Source organism: Musa acuminata, unplaced genomic scaffold, assembly GCF_036884655.1.
Source record: "Musa acuminata AAA Group cultivar baxijiao unplaced genomic scaffold, Cavendish_Baxijiao_AAA HiC_scaffold_1119, whole genome shotgun sequence".
In the NCBI taxonomy this organism is placed as follows: Eukaryota; Viridiplantae; Streptophyta; class Magnoliopsida; order Zingiberales; family Musaceae; genus Musa; species Musa acuminata.
In genome coordinates this window covers 139,520-152,687 of record NW_027021332.1, presented here as the reverse complement: position 1 = coordinate 152,687, position 13,168 = coordinate 139,520, and the positions used below count along the sequence as shown (strand labels likewise).

The 13,168-nt window shown below is 37.9% G+C and overlaps 2 protein-coding genes across 2 annotated transcripts; both read left to right on the top strand.

Moving 5' to 3' along the window:
* Positions 1 to 6: 6 nt before the first annotated feature.
* On the top strand, positions 7 to 2,191 carry LOC135666693 (putative aconitate hydratase, cytoplasmic). The gene is made up of 4 exons (XM_065178312.1): positions 7 to 263; positions 458 to 556; positions 645 to 887; positions 1,781 to 2,191. Exons 1-4 carry the CDS (start codon positions 144 to 146, stop codon positions 1,853 to 1,855), a joined length of 537 nt encoding a protein of 178 aa, XP_065034384.1. The 5' UTR covers positions 7 to 143; the 3' UTR covers positions 1,856 to 2,191.
* Positions 2,192 to 2,659: 468 nt separating this feature from the next.
* On the top strand, positions 2,660 to 11,633 carry LOC135666708 (protein transport protein SEC23 E-like). Its single transcript, XM_065178321.1, has 12 exons — positions 2,660 to 3,575; positions 3,662 to 3,835; positions 4,409 to 4,570; positions 5,243 to 5,385; positions 6,185 to 6,260; positions 6,372 to 6,544; positions 6,626 to 6,704; positions 8,300 to 8,377; positions 8,730 to 8,891; positions 8,979 to 9,242; positions 10,718 to 10,822; positions 11,033 to 11,633. Exons 1-12 carry the CDS (start codon positions 2,790 to 2,792, stop codon positions 11,180 to 11,182), a joined length of 2,352 nt encoding a protein of 783 aa, XP_065034393.1. The 5' UTR covers positions 2,660 to 2,789; the 3' UTR covers positions 11,183 to 11,633.
* The last annotated feature ends 1,535 nt before the right edge of the window (positions 11,634 to 13,168 follow it).

Here is a 13,168-nt window from a genome sequence, read left to right as displayed (position 1 = left end):
TTGGCGACAGTATTACGACAGATCACATTTCACCAGCAGGTAGCATTCACAAGGACAGTCCTGCTGCAAAGTACCTAATTGACCGTGGTGTAGATCGCAGAGATTTCAATTCATATGGCAGCCGGCGGGGCAATGATGAAATCATGGCAAGGGGAACATTTGCAAATATTCGTCTTGTTAATAAACTCCTCAAGGGAGAAGTGGGACCAAAGACTGTTCATATCCCAACAGGGGACAAACTCTATGTCTTTGAAGTAGCAACGGTGATTCCTTTGAAACATAAACTGAGAGTTCTGCTTTCAAATTATTTATTTTTTATTTGTTTGACTTATCATGGTCTGTGGTATTAGAATATCTTCGAGTTATATTCATGGAATTGATTTGTTTGGACTTCTTTTTTTCGTTTCTTAATACTGAATATGGAAACACTGAGACTGCACCTGTTTTTTTATTTCAGAGGTACAAGGCTGATGGGCATGATACCATAGTTTTGGCAGGAGCAGAGTACGGAAGTGGTAGCTCTCGAGACTGGGCTGCTAAGGGTCCAATGTTGTTGGTATGTTTCTATTGGCATGGTCCATCATATAATACTTGCTTGTTTTCAGATTAATTTTACATGGCCACTCTGAATATTTTTGTGTTAGGGAGTCAAAGCAGTTATTGCTAAAAGTTTTGAGAGGATCCATCGCAGCAATTTAGTTGGAATGGGTATAATTCCACTGTGTTTCAAGCCTGGTGAGGATGCTGAGACACTGGGTTTGACAGGGCATGAGTGCTACACAATAGATCTTCCAAGTAGCATCACTGACATAAGACCTGGGCAAGATATTACTGTAGTTGTGGACAATGGGAAATCTTTCACATGCACTCTTCGGTTTGATACAGAGGTAAATTTTTTACTGGACTACAGTCCAGAACCTGGAGTTCGATTTGTTGACAATTTACTAAGTTGGCAATTTAAAGTTTTATGAACTAAATAAGATGTTAATTTCATAAGTTGTTACTGAATGATCCTTCTAACTGTAAATTCTCTTGTTATCTTGATGTTTTTTAAGTTGCTCTATCTAGATTCAAGAAAAAATTGTGATTGCATATCAAACATTATTTTTCTTTTTTTGGTGAGAGAATTTATAGCTAGTTAAAGAAAGAAAATTATGCTTAGAATGACTTTTGAAAATATCAACCTGTGGCTCAACATACTGGTTTTCACATGAAGTGAGTGTAAACATATTCTCCATCACAGTAGGACCCATTGACTATTAACTATAACGTCATTATTCCTTTTCCCTCCGTCCCTCTGTCTCTCTCTATACATCATGTATTTGTAGAATACGATCAATCCATCTAGTTTGCAGTTGCTGTCTCACCTATTTCTCTATTTGACCTAAGAAGCATGAGATTGTATGTCATGTCCCTACAGCAAGTTTTGTAATATTGTGTTTCTTTAGTTGTGTATCATCATTTGCATCTTTATCTGTATTATTCCTTTTATCTTCATAGTAATTTTCTGCATCTTAGTCACTTTGTTCGCATCTTCATCTGTATTCAGATTTTATTTTCATTTATCCCAGTGTTACAGAATACGCATGCAGCACATTAGCTTTCCATCTCATACAGTTTCCACCGTACTTTGACCAACCACAAGTAGGAACTCTGTTTTTACTGATAGACATTGATGGAAAATGGTCGCAAGTGTCTGCAAAGCTCATATGTCGATGAAGATCAGTCAGTTTGTCTTTCACTTAAGTCTAACGAACCTTGTCATATCACTGCAATGCAGGTAGAACTGGCCTACTTCAATCATGGAGGAATTCTTCCATTTGTCATCAGAAATCTGATAAATTCCCAGCACTGAGCTTAATGTTTCTTCATGGTGCCTGGGGCTGTTGGTATTGCTTGCGTTTGTGCCACCAGTGGAAGCTTTGATAAATCAAAGAAATAAGCAGCAGAAAAGGGTGCCTTTTTTCCCTAGATTCATCAAGGTTGTACCTGTTTGATCCGAGTACAGGAATAAGATTGACAGTGTAGAAGCAGACAAATTTGAGATTACTTGTTGAAAGCATTATGGTTTTTCGTGAACCTATTAGTTTTATTATGCTTTATTGCTTGTACTTTGTGCTGATGCTATACAACTGGACAATCTGTGTGGTAAATGCAAATAAAGTGATTTAAAGATCTGTTCTTTTGGCTATGCATTTAGATCTTTTCAGAGTGATAGAGTGATTATCTTATGAGCAAAAGCAAAATGTAAAAGTCATCTTTGTGTGACATTTCCATATATTTTTTAGGATCTATACCTGCTTAAAGTCCACACTGGTAGTATTATCATACAAAGATTTAGAATTACGATACAAGTTAAAGAGACTGATTTCATATGTAAGTATTAAGGTTTGCTTCATGATCGATTGTTTTGAAGGTATATATTCAATCGTGTGGTGTGTCAGATGTCGACGCGTGGACACCTACTTCACATCACCGTCGTGCCTAATAGGTCTCCACATGAGGTTAGACGGGCGACGACCCTTCCTTCATTTGCACGTGGATGAGAATATATATACGGCTCAGCCCAAAATTGATATATATTGCGCTGTGATTTTATACGGCCCAGCCCAAGTCAATCTCCGCTACTGTGGTTTGTCTGAACCCAATTGCCGCGTCACCACCGCCATTCCCCCGCAAGTCATATTCTTCTCCTCTAGATGGCAAATTTCCTCTGATCGCCCGTCCCCTCCCCTCTCCAGTACGTAACTTCCGCCGGCGATCGATCGCTTCCCATCTCCCCCGCGTCCATGGCGGTCGACCTCGCCTTCAGCGGCGGCGGCGCCTCCTCCACCGACCCCGATGGACCCGACGGCGTCCGGATGACTTGGAATTCGTGGCCTCGATCCAAGGTGGAGGCGAGCAAGTGCGTCGTTCCCGTCGCCGCCTCAGTGACTCCGATCCGCGCCTCTCCTTCCCTCGTCGTTCTCCCCTACGCCCCGCTTCGCTGCAAGCCGCCCTGCGCCGCCGTGCTAAACCCCTTCGCCCGCGTCGACTTTGCTGCCAAGATCTGGATCTGCCCTCTCTGCTTCTCCCGCAACCACTTCCCCCCTCACTACGCTGGCATCAGCGAGACCAACGTCCCCGGCGAGCTGTACCCCGAGTGCACCACCGTGGAGTACGCGCCCCCGCCTCTCGATGCCGCCGCGCCTCCGCCGCCTCCCGTCTTCCTCTTCGTCCTTGATACCTGCCTCATCGAGGAGGAGCTCGGCTACGTCCAGTCCGCCATGCGCCGTGCCATCGATCTCCTACCGGACCATGCCCTCGTTGGGCTTATTACTTTCGGCACCCAGGTCCACCTCCACGAGCTGGGCTTCGCGGATATGTCGAAGATCTACGTGTTTAGGGGAACCAAGGAGATCTCAAGAGAGCAGATCTTGGAACAGTTGGGACTTTCGGTAGCTGGTGTTCGCCATGGTGCCGTTGCTGGAGCGCCAGGGTATCTCAAGGGACCCCAGGGAAATGGGTTGCATCCTTCGACGTCCGTCAATAGATTCCTACTTCCCGCGTCCGACTGTGAATATACCCTCAATTCTGTGAGTTCTTTCATCTCTGTGACCACAATAATTTAATTGCTACTAATAATTTATATGTGGTTTCTTTTGATTTTGTTTCATCCCAGTTGCTAGATGAGTTGCAGAGGAATCAGTGGCCAGTGGAACCGGGGAATCGTGATTTGCGGTGCACGGGGGTTGCCCTCAGTGTCGCAGCTGGCTTACTAGGAGCATGTACTGGTGGTACCGGAGCCCGAATCATAGCTTTGGTTGGTGGACCATGTACCGTTGGCCCTGGACTGGTAAAATATTCTTCTTCCCCCTCTTGTTTCCTTGATGCTGGATTCAAGAATTTCTCATTTTTAAATTGGATAACAACTGGAGTCTTTGGGGTTTGTAGGTCTGATAGAAATAGTTGGGTTTGACCTCCTTGTTGAGCAGCAATGCATCTTACATTTGTCTGGAAAACAATTGCTACTTCTGCAATTGGTTCTGACTTCTATCTTAATGGCTTTCAATTAGTCAGTGCTGTTAGGTCCATGTGCTTTTTGATATCTGATTTATCAACTAGCGAATCTAGTTCCTAGGGTCCATGGTGGTAGCTCTTTAAGGTGAGTTCTCAATTATGATATTTTCAATTTGTTTATCCGGGTCTCACATGTACATGGTAATTCATTGCTTTATTCAGTGAACTATGATTGACATAACTCATAGTCTCATATGCTGTAAGAATGTCCCTGGTGTGACTTTTAAGTAAATGGTTGGGCATGCTATGTTAGGGCCAACAGAACTTATTTTCCATTTTAATTTAATACCTAGCTCTCTTATTCATCTTATTTTCAAGCATTGTGGCTTACAGTAGATATGATTTGCAGATTGTGTCAAACGATCAATCAGAGCCAGTTCGTTCACATAAAGATCTTGATAAAGATGCTGCTCCATATTTCCACAAAGCTGTTAAATTTTATGATAATCTTGCCAAGCAGCTGGTTAGCCAGGGCCATGTTTTGGACCTTTTTGCTTCAGCACTTGATCAGGTTTGATTTGTTTGTTGTCTTCATTGTTTTTAACTTTTTATACCCAATAAGTCATTTTTTGTTTTCAAAATCAAGTTACAAGTAGTCAGTCTATTTGTGTAATAATGAGATGTGTCATTTTAGCATGCTGTGAACATTACACTAGGACAGTTCCAGTGACTCTGTTGTGTGAACGTTTCAGGTTTGTTTGTTGTGTGTTGTGTGTGTCCTTGTTGGAAGTTGGATACTTCAGTACTTATTAGGACCTTGTAGTACCATTGACAAAATTTTCTATTAATGTCGTGCAAAATATGTAAGAAATTTATCCATCTATATTAGTTTTCAAGGCAGGTCAAATTTTGATTTAGGTTTAACTGATGACATAATCGAATGCTTTTATGTATGTGTTTGAAGTATATATATGAATTTTGCTACTATAAATGGTTGCTAGATTTTTATATATTTTTTATGATAATCATAGATTCTAATTGTACCAAGTAAAAAATAATATAATAATATATGAGATTCACATGAAATAATGGCCATGTCAGTACTTTGACGTGTCCTACTCTTGTGAAAATTTTCATGTCATCATGTTCAAGTCTCGTGTTAGTGGCTGTACTCCCGAGGAGGGAAGTTCTATGGATGTTGAAGTGCTTAATATATTTTCTAACCCTTTCTGAATATGTTCAGGTTGGGGTTGCGGAGATGAAAGTAGCAGTTGAAAGAACTGGTGGACTAGTTGTGCTCGCTGAAAGTTTTGGACATCCGGTTTTCAAAGATTCTTTTAAGCGAATTTTTGAGGATGGAGAGCAGTCTCTAGGCCTTTCTTTTAAGTAAGTTGGTTGCATCCTTCCCTTGCATTATACATCACATTATCATTCTTCACTTATTTGTTAGTACAGAAATTTGATTCATGTGACTGTACCATTGATGGGGAAGCTGTGATGGACCTAATAGCCTGTAGATACTGAAAAGTTAGAAATTATTTTTAAAGAAACTGCTAAAAAGTACCTTATAATCCAAAAAGAGGTGACACTCCTCAGAATATGGTGAAGACATGATATATTTGATTCATTTATTTCTACTTCCATTATGTATTGTTGATAGACCTGCTGGAAGTTAGAGGAAACTCACCTTGGGAACCTTTCTTTATGAACTTAGTGTGAACTCCATAACTCCCTTCTTCTATATTACTCATAAAGCTCCATCATATATGCATCGTTTAGTTTGGTTTCATCCTTGGAAGGTTCTTCTATTTTTGAGCCTGAGTGTTGTTCCTTTTGTTTTAATCAGATTGTGAGAAGTCATTCATTCTTATTTCTCTTATGCTTTTCCTTAGGAAAAGCTAGTTAACCATATATACTTGATCTGATCTATGGGGCATCCGTTCCATTAACCACCTTGTTCCTAACACACTTCTCATTGCCATGTATCATTTCCTTTTACCTTTTTATAAATCAAGGTAATATCATTATAAATAGACCAAATTCTTTGAGTTGAGACGAAGGAGAATTTGTTATTTTGCTACATTTGGTAGAATATTTTACTAATTCTGTTATACTCCTATACACTTAAATATATTTAACAAATACAGTTTTGTACTAAATTTGTGATCTTTATTTTTCATCCCAGTGGCACTCTTGAGATTAATTGCTCAAAGGACATCAAAATTCAGGGAATTATTGGACCATGTACATCTATGGAGAAGGTTGACCTGTTTAGAGACTAAAATTTTGTCGAGTTATTCTGACACGAGATGCATATTTTAATTTTTCTTCTGTTCTAATAAATGCAGTGCTGACTTATTGGATACTTGCAGAAGGGGGCTCTTTGTGCTGACACCATTGTAGGAGAAGGAAATACAACTTCATGGAAGATGTGTGGTCTTGATAGAAGTACTTGTTTGACTGTGTTCTTTGATATTTCACCTAGTGAACGGTCAAGCCAACCTGGAATACCAAATCCACAGCTGTATATACAATTCTTAACAAAGTATGGTGTTATCTTCTTCAATATTTTTTTCATTGTTGAAATGCAGATCTTACTAAGTACCAATGTGATGGTTACTTGCAGTTATCAAAATCCTGAAGGTCAGATGAGGCTACGGGTTACAACAATTACTAGGGCATGGGTGGATGGTTCTAACACAGAGGTTAGTTATGGAATATATATATATATATATATATATATATATATATATATATATATATATATATATATAGTTTACATCAATTGATCATGATGGGCAAGATTTTGTAACAATATGACACCTAGCAACTGATGCTAGACTATGGTACAAGTGCTTTTCAGGCACTGATGTAACTTTTTTCCTGCATTTTCTGATTGTGGAACCTGGATATGAGATACTTGTGTCAAGAGATGGAGAAATAGAAAAATCTTAATGCTAGGAGCAAGACTGATGTATTTAATGCATGCTTCGCATATGACCTGGATTACAGATGCTAGATAAGTAATAGGGAGAAACATGAATCAGGTCTTCCTTTTGTCAGAATTGAGAAATATGATTGACAAAATGGAGAAATGTACTTTCAAGTGCTACCAATATTATGAAAGAGGTATTATGTTTGCAATGTGCATTATTCCTTGGTGTATAAAGTGGATTATTGTGCATATAAATTTCGAGAGCGTTGCAGAATCTGGACAGATATGCTAGAAACAAATGAGACATGGTTGTTTTATTGTTGTCATTACATACAATCAAGTTCACTTGGGCTTGGGATAGTTATGATATCTAACTTCACAACTTGGATGGGTTACATTTTGTGTCTAGGAAGCATTAAATATTAAATTTTTGGTCTGTAGCCAATGTTTTAGAAAATTAACTGAAGTAATATAGGTCTTTGGGGCAGGTTTGATGCACTTCCTACAAGCAAATTTTGATTCTTCTTTATCTCTGCCCACTTGGTATGCTTATCATCTCTTCAGGATTATGTTCCAAGTAAATTCCTTTGCATTTTGTTCTTTGATAAAATGTTTGTCATGGGATGGATATAAGTTTTGGTTAGAATCTGAGTGTATTAGATCAAATAAGGTACTAATTTGTTCTTTTCTGTTGAATTTCTCTTCCATGTAAAATGAAATCAGAGTGAGCAACATAATTTATCGCAGACAAGGAGTTTGTCGCATAATGTGGTGTTTGATTTCATGTTGTACATTGCGTTTGAGGTCATGGTTGGAATTAAACTGCCTTGGAAATTTGGTCTGACTTTCCATTCAAGTCATTTTTGGGACTTCATATGTGTTAGCCTTGCCGTCTGAATTACAATTTTTTCTAGCTAAGAATGCAATTCAATTTAATGAATCTTAAGCCTGTCTGGGCTGTTACGGTTTCTTAATTATAGCTTCATATGGTATTTGATTTATTTCTCTAAGTTGACTGATCTAATATTTTCCTAGGGCTAGGATCATCACTTCTCACATTTCTTTCGTCTATTTATTTTTAGTCATTTCTATGAATTTTTGTTGGATTTTTTTCACTTTCCTGTCTTGCAAATTTTGTTTCCTATTTTCTCCCTTGCTCTGTGAAACATGTATGTTAGATATGAATGAGTTCCCAATATAGACATTTATATGTTAATGTTAGTTACTTATTTTTGCTCTTGGCTTGATTTTTTTCAGGTTCTTATGTAACTCGCTTAAACATTTCTTTCAAGTTTTGTGCTCTATTATGACTGAAGAGTATGATTACACTTGATTGCTTATCTGGAATGTTTACTGCTTGTGCAGGAATTAGTTGGAGGATTTGACCAGGAAACTACAGCTGTTGTATTAGCAAGATATATCTCTTTGAAAATGGAGATGGAGGTAAGGAAAGTTTTACATACCTGGATGGATGTTTTTACTCCATGATCACTTGCCAAAATCCCTAATCTATACTCAGTAGCTGGTGAAGTTCATACTCTAGCTCTTTTTTGGTAATATTCAGAGTGCATTAATAAATGTTATTATATTTTTTTATTAATCTAATGTTAATTTGTCGCGTATGTTTCTGATTTCTCTACTTTAGTCCAAATTGGATTATGCTGTTCAAGTTGAATAACAAATTTAGCATAAATCTGTATATAATACAATAAAAAAATTTAAAATTCTTGGAAAACCTTTATGATTAGGTTAAGCGGTTTTGATTGTTTTGTACAGTAAGCTTTCATTTTTTCAGGAAGCATTTGATGCATCACGATGGTTGGACAGATCTCTCATCCGTCTTTGCTCACAGTTTGGTAATTACCGAAAAGATGACCCTGCTTCATTTACGCTGCATCCAAATTTTTCAATATTACCACAGTTTATGTTTAACTTACGGCGCTCGCAATTCGTTCAGGTACTATCATTCATAGTCATCTTAGGTTTTATTAATTCAAATGTATTATGAGTTCTTTTAAAGCTATTTTATGCTTTCTTACTACAGGTTTCTAACAATAGTCCTGATGAGACTGCTTACTTCCGAATGTTGTTAAATCGGGAGAGTATCACCAATTCTGTTGTTATGATCCAGCCTTCACTGCTTTCTTATTCATTTAATTCACCTCCTGCACCTGCATTGTTGGATGTGACATCTATATCCGCAGATAGGATACTTTTGCTTGATGCTTATTTCAGTGTTGTTATTTTTCATGGTATGACCATTGCTCAATGGCGCAATATGGGCTACCATAATCAACCAGAGCATCAGGTAACTCTATGGCATTATCATGTTGTTTTTTCTCATGTATGAATTTCTAGAAAATTAGTGTTTTAAGTGTTGCTCTATGTGATTTAGTTAGTCAACTTTACTTCCATGTCACCGATTTTATCTAATTTTCAACTTTCTTTAAAATCCTGATTTGTCTGTTACTCTGGAACTCTGGGTTCTCAGGTCCTTGTGAATTAATAACTAAAGTGAACTTTCTGACAGATGGTGAAAATTGTGTTTATAGTAGTAGTTGAAACCAAAAAAGAACAATAGAAGAAATATTGTGGAACTGTTTTGGCCTCATACTGCAGCTAAGAAAGAAAGATAGTTAAATGATATGAATAGTGCATAACCTGCTACTTTCCAGAGAAATGTCCGTAACCTGCTTTTTCCCAGCAAAAAAATCAACTTCCTCTAGTACATCTCCGCTTATATGGTTCATTTATTTTATTTAAATTCATCTAGTCAATGTTAGTTCTGCTTCCATCTGAAGCTGACATGGAGTCATTGGATAAATGATGATATTAGCACTTGATCACCCATCTCTGGATTGTTTTAGTCCACAGCTTGGAGTAAAACCCTTGTTCATATTAAACTATATCTATGTTTAAATTTGTTTGCAGCAAATTTTGAGAGTCCAGTTGCCCATTTCTCTTTAGTCCCCATGTTTTTATGATCAACCTCCAATACAACTGAAATTAAATCATTTGAAACTGTTTTAGGTATAACTGAAATTTACTGCAATCATCTTCATAGTCCTATTCAATCCTGTGGATGCTGTTTAACCAAGGACTCTATTCTGCCTGTAAAAACTTGGATTACATAAGTAGTTAAATTAGTTGTGGTCCTTTTCACTTTTGAACTATTTGTGGTCCTCTTGTGATCCTCTTGCATTATTTGTGGTCCTTTTCACTTTTGAACTCGGTAATAGGTATATTTGTTGTGAGCCTCTTGCATTTAATGTACCATCATTCTCACCTTGTTTACATAATCTGGTACATTACTTCCCTTTATCTAAGACAACTGTGTTGATTTACAAGTGTTCAAAATTTTCCTACATACGAGAAATGATAATGTAGAGTCAGGTTCTTGTATACAAGGAGCTAGTCTGACCGCTATGGTGTTCCAAATCTCGACTGTACCTGTTGGTAGGGACCAATGTTTATCAGTCCCATCAAGTATCAGTATTGAAATATATAGCTTGAGACTAACATAATAATGTACTTTTATTTTTTATTATTTTATTCAATAATACTGGATGGCATGAGTTACTCACCATCCGATGTACCAGGATCATACTGGTCCAACGTTATGCACTTTCTATATCATTTAAATCCTTCCATCCAAAAGGGCAATATAGGGATGAACTCTCAGTTTGGGCCCTTTCTCAGAGTGTCTTGGTTTATTATTCTGCAAATTAAAATTTTCACAAAGAAAGTATATTGATGATTTTTTCTCTTTTTTGCCATTTGCAGGCTTTTGCTCAGCTATTACAAGCACCTCACGATGATGCTCAATTGATCATCACAGACCGGTTCCCTGTTCCCAGATTAGTGATTTGTGATCAGCATGGCTCGCAGGTCTGTATTTGTTGAGTGATTTTTCGCTTGACATCACAAGACCATAATTTCCTTTATGTTAGTTGTAGGAACTGCTGCATGATGTCTGCTGCATGCGAAACTTGGATTACTTGAAATTAGTTGGAAGCATTTTACAAAATGGAACATTATTGGAACATAAACTACTAGTTGGAAGCCCTGATGACTAACTTGTGCATATTTCTTCCACAGGCAAGATTTTTGTTGGCGAAGTTGAACCCATCAGCCACATATAACTCCGCCTCTCATGAGGTAGTTCCTGGCAGTGATGTCATCTTGACGGATGATGTCAGCCTTCAAGTTTTCTGTGAGCATCTTCAGAGGTTGGCTGTTCAGTCATGAGCACATATGCTGCAACCCTCTCTTTTTCCTATATTGGATATCGATCCCAAATGTCTCATCATATTTGCGGTTTGGAAGTAGGATCTTGGTGTGCATGACTCCAGTTCCTTTCCCTTCCTCCCAATCATATTCTTGAATCACTACATCAAGCCAGTTCTTTTGTCGACTAATAATGGTCAATGCATCTAATCACTTTCTTGCAAGAACATCCCAAAGCTTGCTTGTGGAATTAAGTTTCAGGAGGTTGACCAAGTTTTTTTTTAGAATCTTACCAACTTGTAATAGTAATGTTAAAACCAATCTCCCTGAGTGAATTCCAAGTATTTTTGTTTGTAGACTAGAAATCTAGAGTAGGTTTCATTAACCATACACAATAGTTACTGTTTTATTTTTGGATATTATGTGATTGATGTATTGTGAAAAACTCTATACAGAAGCAAACCTTATATCAGGCGGTTCTACTGGTTGTGTTGGTCTCAAGGCAACTAAGATAATGTGGTACACAGCTTCATTCACCTCTCTAGCAATTCCCTTTTATCTTATGAGCTGCTTGACTTAGAAAAACATGTTGCCTGCTACTACTGTTGCAATAATAAAATCTTTGAAGTCCTAATTATTTAGGATCGGATATGTGGAAGTTTCAAAGTAGAAAAAGCATGTTGTGACTCTTTCCAAATGAGACATTATACCACACGGATATGTGGAAGTTTCAAAGCGACTAATCTGCCACGGTGACGATGTGGTACACATCTTCATTCACCTATCTAGCAAATGCCTTTTATCTTATGAGCTGCCTGACTTAGAAAAGCATGTTGCTACTCTTCCAAAAATGTGGGCCATTCAAGGTTTTTGTGTATTGCTTGTCTGAAATAATTGGTCATCTTAACACCTTGCTTGGAAGCATCCATCTTTCACCCACTGCTCTGCGTATATATGCACTGCTTCATATGCAATGCAAGGGGTTCAAGAGAGATAATAATTGTTGTCTGTTATGGAATGTTTATATGAATAGGTATACGATAAGATCACTTTATTTCACATGAAAAGGTATACATCATCGGTCAAGCGTCATTCAATATATAATCATCATGTGATTTTCAAGATAAAAGAAGAAGATGGAGATCACTCTTCGCTTGGCAACTCACTTGGATAAAGATCAAAGACAAACGATTATGAGTTGTCCCTTCTTTTGTCGCCCATGTACATAACAGACCAAGGGGAGGTTGTTGCATAGAGTATTATGAGTTGTCTCCTCAAAGAATATTTCATAGAATATTTTATTCGTTTATGATCATTGTATAAAAGCTCATCTTCAACATAATGAAAAAAAATAGGGATCACCTTTTTTTTTATCACTTGCGTCCACACTTTATACCTTAAGGTACTAACTTGGGCGTCGAGAAATTAGGTCGGAAAACCTCTTTCAACCTCGATCTTCGTGCAGGTGACACCTCGGGAGCTCAATGTTTTTTTACCTCGAAAGCACCTCGAACAACCATACACATACACGTTTAAATTATGTCGGGTTGACCAGGACGTCAATGACTTCTTTTCTCAATATTTTTGGCCTTAGAAGAAGGGCTGAATGTTGGAGGAACGTTTGTCCATCGACCTTCTCGATGAATGCTCGAGCAAAGAGGCTTTGTCCCCAACCTACAATAATTTCACCCAAAGGGGGGGACAACAACCATTTTTACATATGGATTTATCCATCTTAGCGCAAATATCGATATGATACTAACATTTATTCAACGATTAGGATATCTCACCCTAGCGACCTCGAGCCACCTGCTCATCCAACTTCTAGTTTGAGCCTAATCATAATGCGAGTTGGGTCGCTAAGCTTCAAGATGCTCACCAAGAGAATAAACACCCAACCAACCTGTGTCTTTTCAAGGCACAAACAACTAATCCATCTTTTCAACAGAACAAGCACCCGATCAACCCATCTTTTCATTAAGCAATGGAGTACTCAAAACTTACCAA

Bases quoted from the DNA above. Each gene is read 5' to 3' on its own strand.
- LOC135666693 (XM_065178312.1), top strand. From the start codon at position 144: ATGGCAAGGGGAACATTTGCAAATATTCGTCTTGTTAATAAACTCCTC. The intron at 264-457 runs GTGATTCCTTTG...TTTTTATTTCAG, and splicing joins ATGTCTTTGAAGTAGCAACG to AGGTACAAGGCTGATGGGCA. The intron at 557-644 runs GTATGTTTCTAT...TTTTTGTGTTAG, and splicing joins CTAAGGGTCCAATGTTGTTG to GGAGTCAAAGCAGTTATTGC.
- LOC135666708 (XM_065178321.1), top strand. From the start codon at position 2,790: ATGGCGGTCGACCTCGCCTTCAGCGGCGGCGGCGCCTCCTCCACCGAC. The intron at 5,386-6,184 runs GTAAGTTGGTTG...TTTTCATCCCAG, and splicing joins TCTCTAGGCCTTTCTTTTAA to TGGCACTCTTGAGATTAATT. The intron at 6,705-8,299 runs GTTAGTTATGGA...CTGCTTGTGCAG, and splicing joins TGGATGGTTCTAACACAGAG to GAATTAGTTGGAGGATTTGA.